This window comes from Sapajus apella, unplaced genomic scaffold (genome assembly GCF_009761245.1).
Source record: "Sapajus apella isolate SASKATOON/1434 unplaced genomic scaffold, GSC_monkey_1.0 scaffold44, whole genome shotgun sequence".
In the NCBI taxonomy this organism is placed as follows: Eukaryota; Metazoa; Chordata; class Mammalia; order Primates; family Cebidae; genus Sapajus; species Sapajus apella.
Window position 1 is genome coordinate 20,320,884 of NW_022436984.1, and position 27,843 is coordinate 20,348,726.

Consider the following 27,843-nt stretch of genomic DNA (forward strand, 5'->3'; position numbering starts at 1 on the left):
AACGATGGCCATCTGCATTTAATGACCTTGCTTCTTCCATCTCTGACTTTATCAGAGCACACACCACTCTTAATGAAAAGTCTGACTGTTGATTTCTTCAAATTCGAAATACATATACCTTCCCCTAATAAGTCACATGCATTAGCATTCCTTAATATCCCTTTTGTCTCCCTCTCCTCTCCCATCATGTTGTTCTTGTTTGGGTTTTTTGACATTAGTTATTCTAGATAAACATTCTCTTTTTCAGTCTTAGCCTTTCTTTTTTCTTTTTTTTTGATGGAGTCTCGCTCTGTCACCCAGGCTGGAGTGCAGTGGTGCGATCTCAGCTCACTGCAACCTCTGCCTCCCGGGTTCAAGCAATTCTCCTGCCTCAGCCTCCCAAGTAACTGGGATTATAGGTGACCACTACCACACCCAGCTAATTTTTTGTGTTTTTAGTAGAGATGGGGTTTTCACCACGTTGGCCAGGTTGGTCTCGAACTCCTGACCTCAGGTGATCGGCCTGCCTCGGCCTCCCAAAATGCTGAGATGACAGGCATTAGCCACCATGCCTAGCCTTAGTCTTAGCCTTTTTTAAAAATAGATAAATTTATCAAAAATTTTGATCACGCTGACATCCCCTATCTCTTGAAGTTTCTCCTAAACTTGCCTATCTACTTGAACACTTCATTCAAAGGCATTTTCATTGTGAATTTTGTGTGGCAGACTTCTGAGGTCTCCCCTGCCTGAGAATATTTTTATTACTCTCACATTAAAATGAAAATGTGGCCGTCTACAAAACTTGAGAGTTCTTTTCCTTCAGTACGTAAAGAAATAATATATGATCATAAGAAAAACTATATGATCATTTAAAAAAGGTATCCGACAAAATTTAATGCTTATTCATGATTTTAAAAAAAACTTTCATCAAACTAGTATTAGAGGGATAGGCTCTCAACCTAACAGGGCGTCTGTTAAAAATCCACAGTTGATATTCTTATAGTGGAAGACTGAATGCTTTTCCCTTAATATCAGGAACAAAGCAAAGATGTCCACCTTCAACACTATCGAAAGTGCTTTAGTGTATTCATTATACTAGAACTTTAAGCCATTGCAGAATAAGATATAAAAGGCATACAGACTGGGAAGAAAAAGCAAAACAGTCTTTATTCACAGATAATATGATCATGCACATAGAAAATCCTTTAAAAAACCCAGAAAAAAGCTACGAGAACTATTTATTTAGCAATGTCACAGGATACAATATACAATTAATGGCATTTCTATATATGATCATTGAGCAAGTAGAAATGGAAATGCTTAAAATGCCATTACAATAGCATCCCAAAACATGAAATACTTAGGGGCAAGTTTAATTTAATTATTTTATGCATAGCTTCTTTAAATAGTCTGATAATTCTGTTCTCTGAAGTTCTTGTGCTCTAGTCGTGTAATGGTGGCTATTCTTTTGTCTCTTGTCAAAGCATAACTCAAAGACAATAGTTATCTTCATGCAAATGATATACCGACTTTAAAGAAAATAGTTATTAAACTATATCAGCAAGAAAAGGATTTATAAGACAGTAGTCCCCAACTTTTTTGGCACCAGAGACCAGTTTCATGGAAGATAGTTTTTCCATGGAAGTGGTGGGAGGAGCAGTGGTTTCAAGATGAAACTGTTCTACCTCAGATCATCAGGCATTAGTTAGATTCTCATAAGGAGTGCGCAACCTAGATCCTTAACATGCAGTCCATAATAGGGTTTCGGTTCCTGTGAGAATCTCATGCCGCTGTGCTGATCTGACACCGACAGGAGCCAGGAGCTCAGGCAGTGATGCACGCTCGCCCGTTCACCCACTGCTTACCTCCTGCTGTGCAGCCTACTTCCTAACAGGCTGCTGACCCGTACTAGTCCAGGGGTTGAGGACCCCTGTTTAGAGATATGGGAGATAACAAGAAAAAACTAAAGACATTCTGGGAACAATACGTTTTTGGATTTTTTTTTGGTTTTATATTTGAGTGGAGGAAAACTGATTAGCTGGCATCCAGCAAAGAGTCTAGTCTGTGAAGTGTGCCCCTGAGCAGGCTGACTAGGGTCATCAGACAACAACTTTAGCTACTTACAGATTCTGATGACCTGAAGATTTAAAGCATTATTTGTGCCACGCTGATACTGTAATGTTGCATTAGGCCTGTACCACTTCCCTCCTCAGAATTTTTCAGCTCTCACTCATGGTGGATTATTTCATTGAGCTTTTTTTTTTTTTTTTTTTTTTTAAGACGGGGTTTCACCATGTTAACCAGGCTGGTCTCAAACTCCTGACCTCAGGTGATCCGTCTGCCTTGGCCTCCCAAAGTGCTGGGATTACGGGCGTGAGCCACCACATCCAGCGTATTGAGCATTTGTTGTAATTTTTGATGATGGCGTCATTTTTAGTGGGGCTTTGTGTATGGGAGTCCTATGTGGCCTGGGTTGAGGCTGCGTTTCCTCAAAGAGATTTTATATTTGCTTCTATCTGCCTGGTATACATTTTTAGTTATGTTTTTAACTTGTTGGTCCCTGGTTTACATAGGTAGTATTAGACTAAACTCCAGACCTGAGTAAGGGCAGATGTAATTATAAATTCTCAGGGGAAATTTGTTTTTCCCAGTCAAAGGGTTAGGCCAAGACATACAGCTTTACTGAGTTTATCTGTGCATCTCTGCGAATTTTGTTTCTGGTTTATATGTACTTCAATCCCTGAAGGCGTGAGAGATAGAAACCAGTTTTTTCTGTTCTCTCACTCAACAACAAAAAACACAGAAGACTTCTGTATCAAAATGTGTGTGTTGGGGGATTCTTCCCACATTCCAGCAAGCTATCAATTCTGCAGCAGACACCAGCTGGGGGGCCTCCAATTCAATTCAATTCTAATGCCATCTACCTAGAGATAGCCTGAAAAGCCACAGTTTGAGGGTTCGTCTCCTTCCTGCAAGTCCAAGGTCCCTAAAACTTCTGACTGAACAGCTTCCAGATGGGGTTCCGAAGATCCCCTCTTTATTACAGTTTATTACAAAGGATATTTTAAAGTATACAAATAAACAGCCAGATGAAGAGATACATAGAGCTAGGTCTGGAAGGGTCCTGAGCACAGGTGCTTCTGTCCCGGTGGAGTTGGGGTATACCATCCTCCTGGCCCGTGGATGTCTTCTCAGTCATCTTCCTGTCAGCCTCCATGTGTTCAGCTCTCTGGAAGCTCTCCAAACCCTGTCCTTTTGGGGTTTCATGGAGGCTTTATTACATAGGTACAATTGACTAAACCGTTAGTCATTGGTGATCAACTTAAGCTTCAGCCCCTCTCTCCTCCCTGGAGGCTGGAGGTGGGGCTGAGAGTCCCAACCTTCTAATCACACCTTGCTTTTTCCAGTGAAGAGCTGCCATTCTTAAGTTACCTGGGGGCTGCCAGCCATCAGTCAACCATTAGCTTACAAGAAGACATCACTGGAGTCTCTAAGGATTGTAGGAGTTGTATGCTAGAAAACAGGGTCAAAGACCAAATATGTATTTCACAATATCACAGAAGGTATAGGCCTTGGAGAGTCCTAGCCATATGTGAAAGTATCAGATCTGTCTCTACTCTTTTTAACCCAAAATTTCTTCTCCTGTTGCTGTCTCCATTAAAACTCAGAGTTGGCCAGGTGTGGTGGCTCATTCCTGTAATCCGAACACCTTGGAAGGCCAAGGCAGGAGAATCACTTGAGCCCAGGAGTTTGAGACCAGCCTGAGCAACACAGGAAGACCCTGTCTCTATAGAAAAGTGTTTTTAAAATAGCAGGCATGGTGATACGGGCCTGTAGTCCCAGCTACTCAGGAGGCAGAGGTGGGAGGATCACCTGGGCCCAGGAATTCAAGGCTACAGTGAGCTATGATCCTGCCACTGCACTCCAGCCTGGGTGACAGAAGGAGATCGGTGAGATTCTGTCTCTTAAAAAAGATTTTAAAAGGGGGACAACAAAAACAAAATTTCAAAGTCCCTGTAAACCAGTAAAACTATAAACCCCCCAGGGAAGCCTGAGTATCAGCTCATCAACATTATTCCCTTCTCTCCACCAAGTTAGGTCTTTCTTAATTTTTTGAATAATGAGAATTTTCCTTACTTTCTTGTGAACTTAGCTTTCCAATTAACTGAAAGTTTGGGTTGTACATTTATGGAATTTAATCATGTTTGTGAAGAATTTATATTTTGTATATGAGTATAATATGTTCATATTCTAAAGAAAAATTATAAAATATACTGAATATGAATGTTTAAAATATGAGAAGAAGATTTGAAGAAAATCTTGATTAGAAATATTCCATGTGAGCATGTTTCACTTAGTCTAATCTAGAAGATAAAAGAAAAAAAATATTCCATTTGATATTCATAAGAGTACCTTACTATTTATTGGATATCTTTTTTTATTTTTCCTGGAGATAGGGTCTCGCACTCTCACCCTGGCTAGGGTGCAGTGCAATCTCAGTGCATTGCAGCCTCAACCTCCTGGAATCAAGCTATCCTCCTGCCTCAGGCCCCGGAATAGCTGGGACAACAGGCACACTACCACCAAGCCTGGCTTATTTTTGTATTTTTTGTAGAAAAAGGGTTTCACTATGTTGCCCAGGCTGGTCTCAAGCTCTGGACTTAAGCAATCTGCCTGTCTTGGCCTCCTAAAGTGCTAGGGTTACAAGCGTTAGCCACTGTGCCCAACCTTCATTGGATATTTTCAAGAGTACTCTTAGTTTTTGGTAAATCATACATTTGGCAAATGGGGTAGCTTGGATATTGAACTAACTAATCCTTCAACAGATTGGTTTATTTATTTCAGTGATGAAGGAGTGTCTCACTATGTTGCCCAGTCTGGATTTGAACTTCTAGGCTCAGGCAATCCTCCTGCCTCAGTCTCCTGAGTAGCTGGGACTATAGGCATATGCCAACATACCCACTTGGTTTTTTAGCAATATGTTGAGCCAGGCACAGTGGCTCATGCCTGTAATCCCAGCACTTTGGGAGGCTAAGGCGGGCGGATCACTTAAGGTCAGGAGTTTGACACCAGCCTGACCAACATGGTGAAACCCCATCTCTACTAGAAATACAAGAAGTAGCCAGGCATGGCGGTGGGCACTTTTAATCTCAGCAACTTGGGAGGCTGAGGCAGAAGAATCTCTTGAACCTGGGAGGTGGAGGTTACAGTAAGCTGAGATCGCACCACAGCACTCCAGCCTGGGCGACAAAGCAAGACTCTGTCTCAAAATATAAATAAATAAATAATAAAAAAAATATTGACACATCCCTTCTCAGAATAAATTAACCGATCAGCTTATTCATTTGATGTGAAAAGGCAATTCACAAACAAGCTCCTAAGTTGACTTCTCCCCTGCCACCTCCCCCCAAGAAAACCACATTTATTTTTTATTTTTCTCTAAGCAACATTACATTAATAACTGATTCTGACTAGGGAAAGACCATCTGAAACGCCTTAAAAGGGATTAAAAGTCAATGGAAGATAAAAATAAAGTGGCTTTTGTGGATGAAACCCATACTTCCTAGGTGTTCAGCATACCAGTTCCACAAGATTCCTTTCTTAAAAACCATTCTGACTTGGGTTCTTAGATACGCTACAATAGTGCCACCCAGGTGTCAGCTAAGATCTTATTTTTTTGGAGGTCTGTGTATAATGGGACCAGAATTAGTCAGTTCCACAACCTGGAAAGTTTGGGTTTGTCCTGTAATATCTGCGCATTCTCCGAGACTTACTCACTTGAGGTGCCCTTAGCTTCTTATATCTGTGTCTGTTTTGCTTCCCAGCCTGCTCCCTCATCAGTGAGGATGCAGAAATCAGCATTTCTTAGCATTCCCACCACAGAAGAAGCTCCCACACAGAGCAGTTGTGAGTCGTGAAGACTTGACTGAAGCCTTACCATCTCCTCAGAGTGGGGCAGTGCTGGATAGTCAGGGAGACATCTTTAGTTAAGTTTGTTTGGTTTAGTTCCAAAACACTTACTGAGTATATGCTATTGCTTAGATACTGTGCTAAACAATGGAGATTAGAGTAAATGATACTCACTATCCTTAAGATACAGTCTAGATGGGGAGAGACTGTAAAATAATGTGATAAATGCTTGTTAGAGCCCAGGTTGCCATGGGAGTACACAATGGGGCACTTAAGCCTGTGGTGAGGGTAGGGAGAGTCAAGGAAGACTTCCCTCTGATAAAATAGAGGAGTGAATAGATGAGCCTTCTCCTGGATCACAGCTGAATGTCAATTGGTCTGGGTTGAGAAAATCTCAAGCCCTGATTTTTTGAATAAGGTGATTTCAGATTGCTAGAGCCCCCCAAGTGCCTAGAAAAAGCAACTGGACATCCTTTCAGAAGAATGTAAAATTATCCTAAGCCTCAAATGATTTCTACAGTAATTTTTCAAATGCAGTGTCCTACACAATTAAAGACAACTAGAGATGAGGAAACAAGACAGCATGAACACAAACTAGAAGAAAGAACAAGATCAGAATCAAAAAGAGTAACAAATCTCAAGCAAAGTTAATGAAAAGAATCTAAGCTAGGCACATTAAAATAAGTCTGTAGAAAGTCAAAGAAAAAGAATATTAAAGATACAAGAGAAAAAAAGATTATTTTTAAAGAAGCAACAGACAGCTGACTTCTCACAACAGTGGAAACCAGAAAACAGTGTATCTTCAAAGTGCGAAAGAAAACTGCTCACCTAAAATACTACATCCAGCTAAAATATCCTTCAAGAGTAAACATGAGAAGACATTTTTAGAGAAAAGAAAAAGTGATTTATACACCAGCAGAAACACTATATATATTTTTCTTTTTTTTTTTTTTCTTTTCTGAGACAGGGTCTCACTTTGTCACACAGGCTGGAGTGTAGTGGTGCAATCATGGCTCACTGCAGCCTTATGTCCCTGGGCTCAAGTGATCCTCCCACTTCAGCCTCCTGAGTAACTGACCACAGGCATACCCACACCACCACGCCAGCTAATTTTTGCATATTTTTTTAGAGATAGGTTTTTGCCATGTTGCTCAGGCTGGTTTCTAACTCCTGGGCTCAAGTGATCCACCCATCTTAGCTTCCCAAAGTGCCAGGATTACAGGTGTGAGTCACTGCACCCAGCCTTGTGTCACTGTACCCAGCCTTGTATTAGTTTTCTATTTCTGCATAACAAATTACTACCAGTTTTGCAGCTTAAAATAACATCCATTTATCATCTCACAGTTCTTTAGATCAGAAATTTAGGCAGGTTGTAAAAAAACATTACCAAAAAGGAAAAAGAAGTACAGGCAAGGATCAACTATGTCTTCCACTCAGAGTATCACAAGGCTAAAATCAGCATGTTAACTGAAACTGGAGTCTCATATGAGGCCCAAAGCATCTTTCAAGCTCAGGTGGTGGAAAGTGGTGTTAAAAAAAAAAAAAAAGCAATTGGGCCATGTGTGGTGGCTCACACGTATATCCCAGCACTGTGGGAGGCTGAGACAGGTGGACTGATGAAACTCAGGAGTTTGAGACCAGCCCGGCCAACATGGCAAAACCCTGTCTCTACAAAAAATATAAAAATTGGCCAGTTGTGTTGACACACACCTGTGGTCCCAGCTATTTGGGAGGCTGAAGTTGGAGGATGGCTTGAGCCCGGGAGATTGAGGCTGCAGTGAGCTGTAATTGTACCACTGTACTCCAGCCTGGGCAACATTGTGAGACCCTGTTTCAAAAAAAAAAAAAAAGTCCAAGGTTTGAAATCATATAAAGTTTATTGACTGGTATAATGCAGTTACACTGGCAGGGGTGGTGGTGGAGAGGGGGGGAGATTTTAAAAGCCACATTTATTTTGAAATTAAAACACTTCTAGTCATGCCTGCAATCCCAGCATTTTGGGAGGTCAAAGTGGATGGATTACCTGAGGTTAGGAGTTCGAGACCAGCCTGGCCAACATGGCAAAACCCTGTCTCTACTAAACATACAAAAATTAGCCGGGCATGGTGGTTACAGGTACCTGTAATCTCAGCTGGTCAGGAGGCTGAGGTTGTAGAATTTCTTGAACCTGGGAGCTGGAGGTTGCAAGTGAACTGAGATCACATCACTGCACCCCAGCCTGGGCGACAGAGTGAGACTCTGTCTCAAAAAATAAAATAAAAAAAAAAAGCACTTCTAGGCCAGGTGCAGTGGCTCATGCATGTAATCCCAGCGCTTTGGGAAGCTTAAGGTAGGAAGACTGCTTGACGCCCAGAGTTCTGAGATCAGGCTGGGCAACATAGACCCTTCTCTGTACAAAATATTTAAAAACTACCTGGGTGTGGTAGTACACACCTTTAGCTCTAGCTACTCGAGAAGCTGAGACAGGAAGATTGCTTGAGCCCAGAAGTTTGGGGCTGCAGTGAGCTGTGATGGCGCAACTGCACTACAGCCTAAGTGACAGAGCAAGAGCCTATCTCAAATAGGCAGGGTGCAGTGGTTCACGCCTGTAATGCCAGCACTTTGGGAGGCCAAGGTGGGTGAATCACCTGAGGTCAAGAGTTTGAGACCAGCATTGACCACTATGGCAAAACCTCATCTCTACTAAAAATATAAAAATTAGCCGGGCATGGTAGCACGAACCTGTAGTCCCAGATACTCAGGAGGCTGAGACAGCTGAATTGCTTGAACCCAGGAGGCGGAGGTTCCAGTGAGCCGAGATCACGCCACCACTCCAGCCTGGGTGACAGAGCGAGACTCTATCTCAAAAATAAAATTAAATAACATGTAGGTCAAATAAGATACCACAAAGGAAATGTAAAAATGATTTTGAACTGAATGTTAACAAAATTTCTATGTATCAATGCTTATGGGGTACAACTAACACAGAGTAATGTATATCCTTAAATGCATATATCTTAAGAAAGATGGAAAATTAATGAGCTGAGATTGAATTTCAAAAAGCTAGAAAAATAAGATATGGGTTACTATATTATTATTCACAAAGATTCAAGGGATACCATATTATTATTCACAAAGATTCACTGCCCATCTCTGGGCATTGGTATTAGGCTGAGCCATATTTCTTGCTCTGGTCAGTTAAATGTGTACAGAAATGTTATGTGTCACAACTAGGCAGAAGTTTTAAGAATCAACATATGGTTCACCATATTATCTCTTTCCTTCTGCCATAATAATTGTCAGTGTTTTAAATATTGGCTGGTTTGCTAGCTTGAGCTCCAGAATGAAGACAATGTGGAGAAGAACCCAGCCCACTGGATGGAACAGGTGGCACGAGTGAGAAACTAAGTTGGTGAAAGTCCTGGGATTTTGGGGGGAGTTTTTTACTATGTATCATAACCTAGCCTTTCCCTACTGTTATAGAAGTACAGAAGAAACTTAAATACAATAAGATAAATGAAATAATTAAGGTAACAAAATTAATGAAGTGGAAAGCAACATGTAATAGAGAGGATCGATATACACAAAAGCTGGTTCTTTTAAAAAAAAGTACTAAAATTTATAAATCTCTGGCAAATTATCAAGAAAAATTTTAAAAAGAGACAATGCACAAATAACCAATACCAGTAATGAAAATTCAGATAGCAGTATAAATTCTACAAACACCTAAAAGATAAGCAGATTTTATAATTACCTTCACGCCTAAAATGTAAAAAGCTAGATGAAATGTATTTGTAGGAAAAAAAAATTTACCAAAAATTGACCAAAAAAAAAAAAAAAAAAAATTTGAAATCTCTAATATTTTTTTTTTTTTTTTTTTTTGGGACGGAGTTTCGCTCTTGTTACCCAGGCTGGAGTGCAATGGCGCGATCTCGGCTCACTGCAACCTCCGCCTCCTGGGTTCAGGCAATTCTCCTGCCTCAGCCTCCTGAGTAGCTGGGATTACAGGCACGCACCACCATGCCCAGCTAATTTTTTGTATTTTTAGTAGAGATGGGGTTTCACCGTGTTGACCAGGTTGGTCTCGATCTCTTGACCTCGTGATCCACTCGCCTCGGCCTCCCAAAGTGCTGGGATTACAGGCTTGAGCCACCGCGCCCGGCTTAAGTCCTATAATTTTTAAAGGAATCAAATCAGTATTTTTTTAAGCCTTCCCATAAATAGCTAACAGAAAAATAATGCTTTATACAAACCCTTTGGAGAAAAGAAAAAAAGTTATATACCCTCCAATTCATTTACAAAGCTATCATAATTTTGATAACCAAAAGCCAATAAAGACAGTTCCAGATGAGAAAATTTAGCCATATCTCATGAACATGGATACCAGAATTCTAAACAAAACACCTTATTAGCAAATCAAATCAATATATAAGAAGGAAAATACATATTGATCAATGGGGTAGACCGAATAATAGCCCCCAAAGATGTTTATATCCTAATCCCTGAAATCTATGAATGTTACTTATTTAGGAGTGCAGTGGTGCAATCATGGCTCACTGCAGCTTTCAGTTGTAGCTTGGAATATAGGCATATGCCACCATGCCCTAGCTAATTAAAACTTTTTTAAAATAGAGACAGGGTCTGGCTATATTGCCCAGGCTAGTCTCGAACTCCTGGCCTAAAGTGATCCCCTCACATCAGCCTCTGAAAGTGCTGGGCTTACAGCCATTAGCCACCATGCCCAGACTGAATGTTATTTTACTTGGCAAAAAGGACTTTGCAGACGTGATTAAATTGAGGACCTTGGGATGGGGAGATTATCTTGGATGATCTTCATGGCCCAATATAATCACAAGAGTCTTTCTAAGAGGGAAACAGCAGGATTAGAATCAGAGAGTAGGTGCCCATGGAAGCAGAGGTTGGAGTGATGAGCTTTGAAGATGGAGGAAGGGGCCACCAGCCAAGGAATGCAGTTGGCCTCTAGAACTGATGTTCCCTTTTCATGTTTCTAGAGACCAACTGGTTCTTTGGGAAAAAAAATAATAAAATTGATAAATCCCTGACAAATTATCAGTAGTAGATTTCAGAAGAAATGCAGCTCTGCCAACACCTTGAGTTAGTCCATAAGACCCACTTCGGACTTCTGCCCTCAGGAATTGTAAGATAATGAATGCATGTTTTTCAAAGCCATTTAAATGTGTGCTAATTTGTTACAGAAGCAATAGGAAATTAATACAACTAAGTTGATTCTAGAAATGTGAGGATGGTTTAACCTTTGAAAATCCAAGTATTGGCCGGGTGCAGTGGCTCACGCCTGTAATCCTAGCACTTTGGGAGGCCGAGGTGGGTGGATCACCTGAGGTCAGGAGTTCAAGACCAGCCTGGCCATCATGGTGAAACCCCATCTTTAAAAAAAAAAAAAAAATCCAAGTATTTCACCATATTAATAGATTTAAGGGAGAAAAATCTATGACAATCTCAGTACGTGCAGAAAAGTATTCATAAAATTTAGTTTCAATCATAATGTTTTTTAAAAAATCCCTTAACAAACAAGGAATAGAAAAAACTTCCTAAATCTGAGAAAGGATATCAGAAAGCAATGTAGGGCTTCTGGGATTCTTTTTTTTGAGACAGAGTCTTTGCTTCTCACCCAGGCTGGAGTGCAGTGGCAGGATCTCCGCTCACTGCAACCTCTGTCTCCTGGGTTCAAGTAATTCCTGTGCCTCCGCCTCCCATGTAGCTGGAATTACAGGTGCCCCCCACTACACTTAGCTAATTTTTGTATTTTCAGTAAATACAGGGTTTCACCATGTTGACCAGGCTGGTCTCGAACTCCTGACCTCAGGTGATCCACCTACCTTGGCCTTCCAAAGTACTGGGATTACAGGCATGACCCATCGTGCCCAGCCTGAAACCTTATTTCTTGACTCTAGAGTTTGCGGTATAATAATTATGTCTATGCACTTTCCTTTGTGTTATTTTTCACAACAAAAATGTTTTTAAAAAGACAGGAGAAAGAGAGAAAGAGAAAGAAAGATTTAGAAGCAGATGGAGGCCAGGCACAGTGGCTCACACCTATAATACCAGCACTTTGGAAGGCTAAGACAGGTTGATCACCTGAGGTTAGGAGTTCGAGACCAGCTTGGCCAACAAGGTGAAACCCTGTCTCTATTAAAAATACAAAACTTAGCCAAGCACAGTGGCACATACCTGTAGTCCCAGCTACTCAGGAGGCTGAGGCAAGAGAATCACTTTGAACCCAGGAAGCAGAGGTTGCAGCAAGCCAAGATCATGCCACTGCACTCCAGCCTTGGTGACAGAGTGAGACTCCATCTCAAAAAAAGAAAAAAGAGAAGAAAGAAAGAAAAAAAAAAGACAAAACTATGTTTTAAGATTCAAAACTGCTGTAATATCTGAGTGGCCACTCAAGGCTAGCCTTACGAGTGGTGGGACTTAAAACTAGACCAGCTAAGCTGAGCTGAAAGACTCTGAACCCTTGTGAGTTGGGATGGCCTCTCCCTTATGATGGCAGTGGCTGGGCAGAGAACCAGCACTGGGCAAGATGTAGAAATCATGGGCTCCTGCTCTGGAGAGGGGCCCATTGTAGCAGTCTTGCAAAATGACACAGAAGCCACTAACGAGAATTAGGAGTCACCTGGGATCCTGAGGAACAGAAGGGACTGAGATGGTGGGAGGGAGGGCAGTGCATGGAGAGGTATTGGTATCTCAATCATGAAGTGGGTGGTTGGGGATAAAAAAACACCCAGAGCTCTCATCTCCCAAGTGTGGGAAAATCTTCAAATTCTGAGATTCTAAAATTATATAACAAATAATTACTGAGTGCCTACCATGCACAAGCACAAAGAATTCATGATTTTGAAGCTTGCCTTTGTAGGACTTCATCTCTTAGCCTAATGATTACATGCAGTTTTTCTGGCAGCTATCAAGCGGAAAGACCATATAGCCAGCTGCTGGCAGAGTTTTAATGTCAACATTCTGGGAGGGCTGGTTCAGCATTAAAATTAAGTAAGACATAAGTTGCCATGGGCAAGATACACTCTGAGTCAGTGATCGTGCTAATGAGTAAAAGTTGATGTCTGAATGTAAGGATCCTGGGCCATGCACATGACGTTTCTGCTCTACATCACATATACTGATGATCTGAGTGAATGCAATTACTGTTGATCATGAAGCAAACGTTTAATTCATATGCAAATTTAGGATTTCTAGGGTGATAGCAAGGTGAATTGTCATAAAAGGTAGAGCACTGGTCAGAAACCCAGCATGTGCTGGAAACACATGGGCTCTAGGGGACCCCAAATGGCAAGTATGAAAGAAGCAGTCTGAGTGGAAGGTGGAGAGGACATCTCATTAGGCTTGGTGCTCCACTTTGGGATGGCTGGGAGAACTTGGTGACCTCCAGCCCAATTGCTCACAGCGCCTGAGAAGAGTTGGTCACTAGAAGGCTGAAGTCTTGTCCCTGCTGGGAAAGAGCTGTGAAGGGGCAGGCATGTGTTGAGGCACAGCTCATTACAAATGTGAGCCATGAAGACTGTTTCTCCCTACACTCCTTCATTCTGAGCCCAGTTCAAGGCTGCAGTGAGCTATGATACTATTGTATCATAATTCCTTGCCCAGTCCTACTCAAGTCCCGTCATTGGAAGAGCTGCTTTAAAATAAACTCTTTCTTACCACTGAGCTTAAGCAAAAAAATAAAAATATTTAAAAAAAAAACAGATGCCAATAGTTCATAACTATTCCAACTTTGCCCTCCCTATTCCAGATAGTGCTATGACTCTGTCAGGGTAGTGTTCTCCCTTCCTACCATGAGAGCAAGCTAAGCTTTGCGTTATCACAAAAAGTGTCTTGATGGTATTTTCACGGAGCCAGCATTCAATTATTGAGGCCCACGGTGATCCAACTGAGACCTCCTCAACACTGCAGTCCAAGACCCCTGACTCAGTCAAAGGTGATCCTCTGCGGCTCTTAAGCTTCCTGCTTGAAGTTCTTTCAGACTGAAACAATGAGAGATGCAAGTCTTGTATTTGACCCAAGCTCCAGTTTTTTAAATTTTTCATTTAGGTGTGATGGCTCACGCCTATAATCCTAGAGATTAGGGAGGCCAAGGTGGGAGGATTGCTAGTGGTCAGGAGTTTGAGACCAGCCTGGGCAAAATAGAAAGATTCAGTCTCTAAAAAAATTAGAAAACAGCTGGGTGTGGTGGCATGTGCTGTAGTCCCAGCTACTTGGGAGGCTGAGACCAGAGGATGGCTTAAGCCTAGGAGTTCAAGGCTGCAGTGAACTATGATTGCACTACAGCACTTCAGCTCAGGTGACAGAGCAAGACCCTATCTCTAAAAACATAAAAAGTAGCAAGAAATAAATATATCTTTTTATTTAGCTTCCCAAATACTCAGCCTATTTTCTCTTCTACCAATAAAGAACCCTTTATCTGACCATATTTGAAAATCTTTTCTCCTTGGTGGATATCTGCCTTATTATTAACAATGCTACTACTTGTCTGTGTCCATCCTTGTCATTTTTTGTTGTGCATCTATAAGAGGAAAGTTTTTAGTGAAGAGGAGAGGTGTAGGTCTCAGTAAATCTGTCCCTTAGCCGGCCCAGGGACAAATTCTGTCTCTGATCAAAACTTTATTAGAACTTTCCTCAGATGCGTCTTATTTTGACTTTAAGAGTTTGGTTCAGGACAATCTCTCCAGAGCCTCTGTCTGCTGGGAACTGTGAATTCATCACGGTTACAGTTGGAAAAGGTCTAGCTATGAGGCTGGGGGGTCCTGAGCCACAGGATGCACAAGCAACTGTCAGCTCACCATTCACAGACGCTCATGGGTCTGTCTCAGTATCAACCTGTCTATGGCTTATTCAAGCCAGACTTCTGCTTCTTGCATGTATTTATGCTGTTACTCAAATGTGTACACTTATCTTTCTAGGTAGCATCATCATTTCACCAAGGATAATTTAGAATTATGGTAGCCTAGCCGCTATGAGGAATTTCTGATATGAACAAAAGTATTCACTTTAGAATGCAAAGTGAACACAATTCCAGACATCCAATGGTCTTCGTTTTTCATTAGCATAAGCAAACATACAAAAGAAAATTCTTTTTTTTTTTTTTTTTTTTTAGATAGGATCTCACTCTGTCACTCTGTCACCCAGGCTGGAGTGCAGTGGCATGATTTCAGTTCACTGCAACCTCTGCCTCCCGGGCTCAAGTGATCCTCCCACCTTGCCCTTTAAGTAGCTGGGACCACAGGCAACCTCCCACCATGCCTGGCTAATTTTTGTATTTTTTGTAGAGATGGGGTTTTGCCATATTGCCCAGGCTGGTTTCAAACTCCTGAGCTCAAGCGATCCGCCCATGTTGGCCTCCCAAAGTGCTGGGATTACAGGAGTGAGCCACCATACCCAGCCCCAGAAATTCCTTCCTTAACAGATTTCTTGGCGAAAGCAAAATAAAAAGCTGAACTACTTAACCCTATCTTTTAGACATCCCCTGCCACTATATCACAGCTCAAACCTATTTCTTTTCCCCCACCCTGTGCTCCTCCATCTCCCTCTGCCCTTTTCTCTCCCTCCAGCCCACTCCCCTTTCCTTCTGGCTGGCTAGGTACCCCGAAGCTCACTTAACTCTAACGTAAACCTCCTTCAGAATAGAAAAAAATTTCTATGGTGGATTTTAAGCCCCGTTTTTATTTTTAGCTGAAAGCCATAAGACTCTTCAAGGCCTAAACGGGACTTCAAAGTGTTTTAGGAACATATAATCCAGAGAAGCCATATTTATAGCAATTCATTTATATGCCAATAGGAGCCTCAGATGCAAAACATTTGATGAAAAAGTCAGAATGGAAAGCCTCCCCAATGATGATTTTTTTTTTTTTTTTTAGGGTCTCACTAGATTGCCCAGGCTGGTCTTGAACTCCTGGACTCAAGTGATTCTCCCACCTCCGTCTCCCAAAGTGTTAGGATTACCGGCATGAGCTGCCATGCCTGGCCCAACGGTGATTTCAAAGACCATGGATTGCATAGGAAGCTGAGGGGGTTTGGGGAAGCTGCGAATGTTAGTCAGGGTCTTTTGGAGGCTATCTGCTGTCTTCCTTATGAAAATGTGCTCTGATTAGTTCTTTGTCAAGAGAGAAGTCTGTTCAGCAGGTCATGGACTGAAAAAAAGTACAGATACATATGTGTGTGTGTGTGTGTGTGTGTGTGTGTGTGTGTGTGTGTGTGTAAAAGAGAGAAGTCCAATGGAGACTTCAGGCTAGGACCGTTAGTATCTAGTGGCAGAATTCTGGAGCAGATATTGAAGCGGATGTGGTGTGGCTCTCTTCTCTTTTTGTGAATGGCCTTAAGCCAGAAATAGGGGATTTATTATGTAAGCAAAAACGAGAATGGGAAACACCCCATGGCCAGATCTCCAAAACCTCCTTGAACATTTTGAAGGAGTGCTAGAACTAAGAAACTAAAGAAAAGGAAAAAAGCAAAAAACAAGTCACCAATGAAGGTGTTCAATTCCCCATTCTGCTTTTAAACCCACAAGGAAACGTTTCTCTGAAACATAAAAGACAACCTTACAAACTTTTGATGGATATAGGCAAAAAATATCAATCTTGATCACTATTACACAACCAGAGGGCTGGGGTCTTGACCCTAATGGAAAAGAGTTGTGAAGGGGTCAGGCATGTGTTGAGGAATAGCTCATTATAAATATGAGCCATGAAGACTGTGTTCCTCCCCACACTACATATATGAGTACTGGTGGCCCCCTCAAAGAAACAAGCAGTGATTCCCTCTTCAGTTAGTTCCCTCGTGCCCTGCAACCTGGGGGCAGGGCTGGCAAAGGACTAGGAGAAAAGAGACAGGAAGGGAGGTCTTATATCTGCCAAGGTCACCTCCCCCTTATCAACCCTGCTGTTCACTCCCTGCCCCAGGGCTGACTCCCAGGAATGCCAGGCTGGGCAAATCACAGTGTGTTCTCAGGTCAACCTAATCCAACCTCACTCTCCAAGTGAAATCCGGTTCTGGTGACCATCAAAGGCTGTCAAAGGATAACAAAAAGCCAGCTTGAGGAGTTGACAGGAGTTTACAGGCTGCTTGAGTCAACTTTCCCTTCATCTACCTTCTGCCCTCGGGGGATTCAGAGCAGACCCCAGGTGCTCAGAGCAGCACCCACCGTTATGAAATCCAGCCTACCAAACAAGGACTTGAGCTGCATTTAGAACCCGGAGAGGAGGGCGTCCCCAGGGGAGCTGGGGGAGGGGAGCGGGAACAGGAAGACGACTGTCTTCAACTAATCACCCTGTGTGGCTCCATGTAAAAGGCCACGTGGGACTATGCACTAGGAGCCCCGGTTCTACTCTACATAAAAACCTTCCCACGGTCACAGTTGTCCAGAAACATGTAGGGCAGTGGTGAAGACCCCAGAGGGGGGACGTGGGGCACCTTCTAACACTTAGGAGTCTGCTCAAAAGCTTGCCCTGACCCTGCTGTCTTTTGGGTCTTCAGTCTGGACCATACAATATGTCACTTAAATGCAGGTGATTTTTTTGTTTTGAATCTTGCTGTGGCTTCTCCCGCACTGGTCTGTGAGCTGCTCCCGCCTTGGCTGCCCCCGCTCGACCCCGCCCCTAATCCTGTTAACTTCTGGGCATCCCACAGCGCGGGGCTGAACCCTGCTAAGCGCTCCGTAAAGCTTTGATCAGTCTTAGACCAGGATGAAGAAATAAATAAATGCCAAGTTGGTGAAACAGCCTAAAGCCTTTCAGAAATCCAGGGCAACAGAGATTCCACAGAGGACAGACCAACGGGTTAGTGTAGGGAAGTCAAGTTGGAAAGAGGAACTCTGCTAAAATAAGAAAATACAAATGCTCCCAGCAGAGGGGCGTCCAGAGAGTCGCGGCCTGGGAATGGGCCTGGGTCCTCGCGAGCATGCCGGGCCCGCGTCGCAAAAGGGCCGGGCGGGTGACGGCAGGCCAGCTCCCAGGAGGCTCGCCGTCTGGGTTGGGGCCCGTCTGCCGGCCTCCCCATTTTTGTGACGTGCCGGGGGCAGCAGCAGTGACGGGGCCAACACACAAAGCCGGGTAGTCGGGTGGGGGGTCTCCCAGGCCAAGAGCCCCGATGGGATGCGGAGGGGGCGGGAAGCGAGGCGCCCTCGGGCGCCCAGGCTCCGCGCAGGATTAAAGTGAGCTCGAACTCCGCGGCGGCTGGCAGCGGGCACCTGGGCCGCCGCGAGCGGCGGTTGTGCGCTAGGCTGCTGTGGCCGCGCTGGCAGCCAGCGAGGCGGGCTCGCCGCGGGCTTACCACGCCCCCGCGGGGGTGGAGCCGTGGCCAGGGGCGGGTTCGCAGCTGGCGGCGCCTGGGCCGGGGGCGGAGGCTGTGGCAGCAGCTGCAGCGGCGGCGGCGGCGGCAGCGCCAGGAGCTGCTGCAGCAGAGGCGGAGGTTGCTCCTGGACGCGTCCGGGCCGCGCAGCCGGAGCCACAGCCCGCAGGCGCCAGGCGGTGCGCTGGGTGCTGCTGCTGCAGCTGCTTGCCTGCCGCCGCCCGGGCCCCCGCTACCGCCGGGGCCCCTGCTACCTTCCGCGCCCCCGTCGACCCAGCCCGCGAGTGCGCCCCAGCCGGGACGCCGCCCCCGGCCGGGTCTCCACTTCTCGGCCGCACCTTCCATGACAGCGCCCGCGAGAAGATGGCTGCGAAGGGCGCGCACGGCTCCCACCTGAAGGTGGAAAGCGAGCTGGACCGCTGCCGCGCCGAGGGCCACTGGGACCGCATGCCGGAGCTGGTCCGGCAGCTGCAGACGCTGAGCATGCCCGGCAGCGGAGGCAGCAAGCGAGCCAGCCCGAGCGCCGCGTTCACCTCTCCAGATACCGGTGAGTGAGGGAAGGGGCTGGCTCGCCGGCAGCGAGCGCGCGAAACGCACCGCCTCTTCCAGGAAGCGCGCCCCGACAGTCTTCGGACTGCAACGGCCGCCTGCCCGCCCACCGTGCTGGTCTTAGGAGCAGCCAGGATAGTTAGGAAGGTCCTTCTGCCGCGAGAGGAAAATCACAGGCAGGTTGGGGGCTTAGGGGAAAAGAGAGAAATGGCTTTTGCTCTGCCTTTTAGGATCATGTGAGTTACTCCGTCTACCGTGAAACGGTGGTATCTGCACTTTATGAGATTGGTGCATGGGCTGGACTTTCCCCCCCCACCCCCCACCGCGGTCCGAGGGTGGGATGGCCCTAAACTTCATCAGGTGAAGTGTGTCTGTCTCTTCTTTGTCCATTTCTCGAAAGTAAAATTGAAAACGGAGCTCCGTCCACAGCAGACGGGCTAGGGTTTGATGGGCTTCAGGCTGGGGTGGTGGAGAAATGGGGAAGAGGCTTGGCAAGCCTCAGTTTCCTCATCTGTGGCTATCTCAGGACACATCCAGCTCTGGCAGTCGGTGGCTTTAGCAGTAGGGCTGGTTTGGCTGGGCCAGGCTCTTGTGCTGGGGCGGGAAAGCACCCTGATGTGGCAGCAGGGAACACCCCGCCCCAGTCTCTAACCTCAGATCCTGTTCCTGGGGCCTTCAGCTCACCCTCCCCGAGTCCTCTCTGTGGGCACAATCTCTTAGGAGGCTTTGTGGAAGGAGGCAAAGAATAAATGAATACAGATATAAAGAGTTTTTAAAGACTGCCCAGCCTGTGGAAGGCTCTGAGAGGGACAGATCATGATAATAATAGTAATAGCCAACACTTAATCTCGTGCTTCCTGTGTGCCTCACACTGTCCTGAGCACTTTAATCAACCCCAGGAACCAGGTACTCTGGTTTGTCCCACTTTACAGATAAGGAAACTGAGGCACAGAGCAACTAAATAACTTGACCATCTAGCCACTAATTAGTGGAACCAGGATTTGAGCTCAGGTTTCTGAGTATACCCTTTAAATCAGTTGCACTATTACCTCTCAAAGATGTACCCCACAAAATCCCTGCCCTTGAAGAGCTCCCACAGTGAATGGGGAGTCAAGAAAGTGATCAGAGGGCAATTGTTTATGGGGTTTTTTTATTATTATTATTGCCTTTTGGGTTTTTGTTTTGTTTGAGACAGGGTCTCTCTCTGTTACCCAGGCTGGAGTGTAATGGTGCAATCTCAGCTCACTGCAGCCTCAACTTCCTCAGCTCAAGCCATCCTTCCACCTCAGCCTCCCAAGTACCTGGGACTACAGATGCGGGCTACCATACCTGGCTAAGTTTTGTAGTTTTAGTAGAGACCGGGTTTCGACATGTTGCCCAGGCTGATATCCAACTGGGCTGAAGCATTCCACCCACCTAGGTCTCCCAAAGTGCTGGGATTACAGGTATGAGCCACTGTGCCTGGCCGCTTTCTCTATTTTTTAAATTCTTGTAGACAACCCTGTTAGGAGGGCAAGAGTTATTGTCCCCATTTTAGACATAGGGACACCAAGGCCCAGAGAGGTCACATAATGTGTATGCGGTAAAGCCTGTACTCAAGCCTGAGTCTCTGCCGCCAAGTCTCCTAATGTCAGAGTTGGGGACATGGAGCCTGGGCCAACTTAACCGTGGGAACTGGCCAGCATAAGGAAGGAGATGGAGGGTCAGCTGTATATCTCCTGCCAGTTTTGGGGTCTGTGAATGATTTTTCTCCCACTGTTAAATCCAGATACATTATCACAAAGCATGCACTCCCACTGGGACACAGTCATACACACATATGCACATACAGAAACACAAGGAAGGAAAACAAATGCCTCCCAAAGCCCATGCTTAGAACATTGTTTGTATTAACTGCTGTTTTGGTCCTTTCTCTCAGTGTTCCTTGATCACTCAAGCGATTGAAAGCTTGCTCTTTTTTAGGGTTTGATGCAGACCCTCCTGCAACCCAAAAGGAGATTCTTAACATCCCACCTGGCCTGTTAGACTCTTAGGAGTCAGTGACCTGAGGCTTCAACAGTTACAGAATTTGAGAGAAGTTCTGAGACCCATTTTACTGAGGACTTGAGGTCCAGTGGTATCTGATATTTCCTACAGAAACGAAAAGTAGCTCCCAGAAGGTAGATTCATGGGGATGGAAGGAGAGGATGAGCTGTGGGGCCTCTTTCTGATCTAGGGGGGCTGAAAGATAGGGGATGCTTCAGCAGAATAGTCCCCTGTACCCTTTTCCTGTCTGAGGTTGCTCTCGCCACCCGACCGGGGGAAGGTGCTTGCTACTGTCTTCTTGCTCACATCCGGTCTAGATTTGGTCAGGATGGAGCAGGGGAACCCCAGAGTTCTGCCTGCTGTGCTGGGGTTTGTTTATATAAAAACAAAGAGCCCATCTGAGTGGTTAAAAAACAATTTTATTATGAAGAATGTTCAAAACACAAAAGAAAATGAAAGAATGAGTCACATGTATCCATCAACGAACTTCAGTGATTATGAACTCATGAAGTCTTATCTGAGATATATTCAACCCATTTCTCCTCCACATTTCAGTTTTCAGTATGTATTTATTAAATAAGAACTCTGTTTTTTGTGTGTTTCTTTTGTTTTGTTTGTTTGTTTTAGAGACGGGAGCTAGCTCTTTTACCCAGACTGGAGTACAGTGGTACAATTATAGCTTACTACACACTTGAACTCCTGGGCTCAAGGGATCCTTCCACCTCAGCCTCCTGACTAGAAGGAAGGGCAGCCTGGGCAACAAAGTGAGATCCCATCTCTATTTTCCGCACCCAAAAAAAAGTTAACCAGGCATGGTGGCATGCATCTGTAGTCCAGCTGTTTGGGAGGCCAAGACAGGAGGATCACTTGAGGCCAGGAGTTTGAGACCAGCCCAGGCAACATACCCCAGGCACTCATCACCAAACCCAGCTAATTTTCAAATTTTTTATAGAGATGGGGTCTTGCTATATTGCCCAAGTTGGTCTCAAAGTCCTGGGCTCAAGCTGTTCTCCTACCTTGGCCTCCCAAAGTGTTGAGATTTCAGGCATGAGCCACCACACCCAGCAATAAGAACGCTTTTTAAAAACATAGCCACTGTACCATTATTACACCTTACAAAAATCTAACAATTACATTTTACAATTAGTTTATTAGAGTCAGGATATAAATTAGGCCACACATTGTACGTGTTTGTGAGGTTAGGTCTCTCCACCCCACCCAGCATTTTGTTATGAAAATTTCAAACATACTGCAAAGGACAAAAAAATTTGCAGTGAACACCTGTCTACCTATTAACCTTTTGCTGTGCTTGCTTTATTACGTATCTGTTCCTCTGCCCATCCAACTTGAGTCTCTCTTTTTTTCTTTTTTTCTTAGAGACAGGGTCTTATTGTGTCATAGCTCACTTTAGCATGAACTCAAGCGATCCTCCTGCCTCAGCCTCCTAAGTGGCTGGGACCACAGGTGTGTACGCCACCACACCAGTTAAATTTTCTTTTTTGAGATGGAGTCTCGCTCTGTCGCCAGGCTGGATTGCAGTGGCGTGATCTTGATCACTGCAACTTCCGCCTCCTGGGTTCAAGTGATTTCCTGCCTCAGCCTCTGAGTAGCTGGGACTACAGGCACGTGCCACCATGCCCAGCTAGTTTTTGTATTTTTAGTAGAGACGGGGTTTCACCATGTCAGCCAGGTTGTTCTCGATCTCTTAACCTCTGATCCACCTACCTCGGCCTCCCAAAGTGCTGGGATGGTAGGCATGAGCCACTGTGCTGGCTACCTGGTTAATTTTTTTATTTTTTGTAGAGATAGGATTACACTATGTGGCCCTAGGCTGATTTTGAACTCCTGGACTCAGGCAATCTTCCTGCCTTGGTCTCCCAAAGTGCTGGGATTACAGGTGTGAGCCACCGTGCCCGGCCTTTGGGTCTCTCTTAATCTGTAGTCACCACCACCCCACCCTCCCTTTTTTTTTAGCAGAATGATTTTTTTTTCTTAAGACTGGAAATTGTTTTCAACATTTCTTCAGTTTCAAGGGGTTTGTTCAAGGCAGATGGCTGCTTGCTAGTTTCAGCCTTTTCCTCCTGGCTATGGTTGGCAGGTCCCAGCCCTCTATTGTCCTGGGAGGTGTGCAGCTGCAGAAACCACTGTACCTCTGATTGCCCCAGTAGGGAAGGGCCTGGTCTGAATCCTGGCCTGGCTGGCTAGAACCATGTTTCCTGACTGTGAATGGGCGAGTTGTGGAGTGGGGATGACTGTCATCCAAACATGGGGTCTTGAAGGGTGTCCTTGTGACCTGGCCCTCTTGGAGAGTCCTGGAGGGGATGTGAGCTGAGAGGGCTGTAAGGAAGGTAGGCAGGCACTGAGGCCTTCCAAACACGATTGTGTTGGGAGACTGGGTGGCCAGTAAGTGGGGCTTTGGAGCTCTGCTGAGGTCAGGGTGCTGAGCAGGGCCAAAGAATCAGCACCCAGAGTCGGATTCACTATTGGTCTGATGGAAAAGTCTTCTTAAATGCCCCTGGGCAGAGGAAAGCTGCAGCACTTCACCAGAAGTAGGATAGGGAGTTGGTTTTGGACAACAGGATGATAAAAAGCAACTTGTTTTGCCTTTGGAAGGACAGAGAAGCCTTTATCCACCTGAATTCTTCTTCTTTTTTAATTTTCTAGAGATGGCGTCTTGCCCTGCTGCCTACGCTGGAGTGCAGTGGCGCAATCATGGCTCCTTACAGTGCTGAACTCCTGGGCTCAAGCCATCCTCCCACCTCATCCTCCCAAGTAGCTAGGACTCTAGGCGTGTACCTCCAAGCCCGGCTAACTTTTTTTTTGTTTAGCGACAGAATCTTACTATGTTGACCAGGCTGGTCCCTAACTCCTGGTTTCAATCAGTCCTACCACCTCGGCCTCCCAAAGTGCTGGGATTACAGGCATAAGCCACCACACCAAGCCTGAATTCTTGCTTAACAACTAAGTCCAGAACTTCTAATTCTGAAACATCCTTCGGTTCCATGGACTGGACAGTTGAAAATAGCTGGATGGAAAGAAGAGAGGAAGGGAAGAGAGAGGTAGGGCAGGGAGAAGGAGAGTTGAGCAAAGGAGGAAAAGAAAGTGAACTTCTGCTGCCTATTGAGTGTCTGGTAAACAAACACAAATAGACTGAGTTGGGGGTGCAAAGGGCAGGCAGAAAGCCTCCTGAGAAGGACCTGAAGTGTCAGTCAACAAAATAGCCTGAAAGTCACGGGTATATGAAGGTGAGGACAGTTCTTATCTCTGTCCTTGGATTTACAACTAGCTTTTAACGTACTCTTTTCAGTTGTTAGGACTGTTGTTTATTTTGAAATTACCAGCAGCTCTGCTCTGCATGGGATGCAGGAGAGACAGGGCATTTTTTGGCTGTGTTTTGTTTTATTATTATTACTGGCTGTGACCCTAATAATATTGCATATCTTTATTATCATCTATAAAACAGGGATAATATCCACCTTTCAGGGCTGTACAGATGAAATGATGCTATATTAAAAAGTGTCTGGTACATACTAAGCCCTCAACAAATATTAGTGCCTCTTTCGTAGTCAGTTACTCTTATGGTTTACAGATTTGTGGTGAAAGATCAATTTTGTTTTGTTTAAATTCCCAATCTGGCCAGGTACAGTGGCTTATGCCTGTGATCCCAGCATTTCGGGAGGCTGAGGCGGGCAGATCACTAGAGCTCAGGAGCTCAAGACCAGACCAAAAAATTAGCTGGGCTTGGTAGAGTGTGCCTGTAGTCCCAGCTACCCAGGAGGCTGAGGCAGGAGAATCACTTGAACCTAGGAGGTGGAGGTTGCAGTGAGCTGAGATCGTGCCACTGCACTCCAGCCTGGAGTGCAGAGACCTGTCTCAAAATAAAATAAATGCCCAATCCGTTATGCTCTGATACTTCCATAAAGTATAATAAAAATGAATTACTAGAAAAATGAAAGAAAATACGCAAAGAACTACCTCCCAACTTTTTATTATTAGATTTTGACAGATTTAAAATTACTCTGTAAAATTTCTAAACATGTACTCTTAAGTTCTGCTCTCATCTCTTTGGGATTGGATCACAAGCATTGAGAGAGCCACAGCAGGCCGTGGGCAGCCACACACTTGGAGCAGCCTGGGTCCAAAGGGGCACACTCTGGGGAGGAAGCTGGTTTCTCTTGGCATGAAAAGCACTCAACCAAGGAGCTCACTCAAGTGGGGAACTCTGGTCCGGGCAGGTGGATGGCAGAGCTGCACAGGATGGTCACCAATGGCATGGTGCCCCTATGATGCTGTCTGGTGGCATGGTGGCCCAACAGCGCGGTGGTGGGCTGTGGGCTGGGTGCAGTGTCCGTGAGCCCTGCCAGTGTGCAAAGAAAGGGGGGCAATGGGTCAGGGACCAGCTGGGGGTGGGGCTAACATCCTGAGGGACGTGTCTCCCTCTTTAGGCTCCGGCTTCAAACGCCACCCCTGGCTAAATTACAGATGCAAAGCAGATTAGAAGTTGGGAGCAACTTTCCCCGAGGCTCAGGGCTCTGGAATGCCGCTCTGACTGACTGGGTCTAGGGAAAGGTGCAAAAATAATTTTGATGTATGTTGCCAAATTACCCTAAAGTCTTTATAGTCGGATGTGGGCAAACTATAGTCTTTATAGTCTAAGGCAGACTATAACTTAGTAGTCTGCCGGCAATGGGTGATAGTTTGAACCAGTAGTTTTTTGACCATTTCCTCAAAATGTTAATTTTAAAAGTCATAAGGTAGGTAGCAAAGGATCCCATAATAGGTGCTTTCAGAACAAAACCTCCTGTGACGGCATTCTTGGGATTCTGGATTTTAGAGCTGTTCTTTGTGGGGAATCTCCTTTATGGTGAGAGATTCTTCTTCAGAGGCATGAAGTGTTTTGTGTTTTTCTAAAGACGGGGTCTTTCTATGTTGCCCAGGCTGGTCTTGAACTCCTGGGCTCAAGTGATGCTCCCATCTTAGCCTCCCCAGAAGCTGGGACTGCAAGCGTGCACCGCTGTGCCCAGCTAAGGAATGCAGTTTTGGACCTGTGGCTCTGAGATGTGAGCAAACTGTGGTATCCTGAGAGTGAGGAGGGAATGGCAGCCCTATAGACCTGAGAACACCATACTGGTAGCAAAAAGAGTACCTTGAGAAAGATGGCACCAAGCAGGCATTCCTCGGGACATATTTGGATTGGCACTTAACTCTTGAGCCTGATGTCTTCCTCTTGGGGGAGTTGAGAGGATCCGAATCACTCAACAGGTATTTACTGGGTCCCTTTATTGAATGGTGGGCCTTCTCCTCTCCCCAGTAGCTGGGAGGGGCAATGAGCACATCCACGCAAGAACCATGGTGAAACCACCCTTGACTGAGCACCCACCTCCTGTGCTCGAGCCGCCTCTGCTGTAGGTAGCAGGAATCTGGTGGTCACAAAATGAGCTTTCAGTGTGGTAGGGGGAGGTAGCAAATAAACCAAGCAGTATATTATTTTTATTTTTTGAGGCAGTCTTACTTTATTGCCCAGGCTGGAGTTCAGTGGTACGATCTCAACTCACTGTAACATCTGCCTCCTGAGTTTAAGCAGTTCTGCCTCAGCCTCCGAGTAGCTGGGATTACAGGTGCCCATCACCATGCCCAGCTAATTTTTGCATTTTTAGTAGAGACAGGGTTTTGACATGTTGACCAGGCTGGTCTCAAACTCCTGACCTCAAGCAATTGCCTGTCCTGGGCTCGCAAAGTGCTGGGATTATAGGTGTGAGTCACTGCGCTCGCTAAACCAAGCAGTATAAAACCACCTACCGGGAGATGGGGGATGCAAATGAGCTACCATATGTGAGAGACCTCCAGAAAGTGCAGGTATTAAACATGTTCAAGGATTTGCCTTGGCACAGAAGTAGACCTGCTTCCCACCTAACTCTGTTATGGCTGCTGTGTTATCCCTGAGTTATCTCAAATTACCTTAAAAACGGGGATGGTGCAGTGGTTGATGCCCATAATCGCAGCACTCTGGGAGGCTGAGTCAGGAGGGCCACTTGAGCCTGGGAGTGCCATGTGGTTTTTGTTTTTTTTTTTTAAACTTAAAAATGGAGAAAACTGGCCAGGCACGGTGGCTCACACCTGTAATCCCAGCACTTTGGGAGCCTGAGGCATGTGGATCACCTGAGGTCAGCAGTTCAAGACCAGCCTGATCAACACGATGAAACCCTACCTCTACTAAAAAGACAAAATTAGCCAGGCTTGGTGGTGCATGCCTATAATCCCACCTACTCGGGAGGCTGAGTCAGGAGAATCACTTGTACCTGGGAGGCAGAGGTTGCAGTAAGCCGAGATCATGCCATTGCACCCTAGCCTGGGCAACAAGAGCAAAACTCCATCTCAGAAAAAAAATGGAGAAAATCAATTACTGTTATGTAAAAATTAGGAGCATGTAAAAGTACATTATTAAGCCACTTCATATATTTTTCTTCTTCAGTCGTGAGGAGAACTCTTTCTTGGTTTAAGAACTTATTATCCACAGCACGGCATACGTATGACTGTCCCTTATTTTAAATTCCAAAATTCTGGGAATTTGTCCCCAAGTCCTGGGAACTCTGCCTTCCCAACCATTAAACTACAGCAGAAAACAAACCCAAAGGGGCAACTTGTATTGTGACCATAGTAGAATGTCTGTGTCTTTTATTTAAAGGCTGTTTAAATTTATGGAAAATGTGCATTTATTTTCTCAGACCTGAGCCATTCATGTGCTGGGTAGGGGTGGTTGGGTAGGTCCAGGATTGTGCACCCGCCTCCATATCCACCTTGTTCAGAGGATTGCTGCTCTGATCCCTACTTTGCTTTTCAGACGACTTTGGGAAATTGCTGCTGGCCGAGGCCCTCCTGGAGCGGTGTTTGAAGGAGAACCACGCCAAAATAAAAGACTCCATCCCTTTGCTGGAGAAGAATGAACCGAAGATGAGTGAAGCCAAAAATTATCTGAGCAGTATCCTTAACCATGGGAGGCTCTCGGTAAGTCATCGGCCTTTGAGCCTGAGACCTCCTCTCCTGGTCTGTCTTGCTTCCCATCTGCTG

The 27,843-nt window shown here is 45.2% G+C and overlaps 1 protein-coding gene across 4 annotated transcripts in view; it reads left to right on the plus strand.

Annotated features, from left to right (window-relative positions):
- TTC7A (tetratricopeptide repeat domain 7A) overlaps positions 1-27,843 on the plus strand; it is a 156,383-nt gene that overhangs the window by 3,345 nt on the left and 125,195 nt on the right. The window contains exons 1-2 of one of the 4 annotated variants that reach the window (XM_032239476.1): positions 18,215-18,748; positions 27,617-27,780. In XM_032239476.1, coding sequence (XP_032095367.1) covers positions 18,565-18,748; positions 27,617-27,780 — 348 coding nt within the window. In that variant the 5' untranslated portion in view covers positions 18,215-18,564. Of the gene's footprint in view, positions 1-18,214; positions 18,749-27,614; positions 27,781-27,843 lie in introns of those variants that run through there. The other 3 variants (XM_032239478.1, XM_032239477.1, XM_032239481.1) reach the window with 3 other exon arrangements.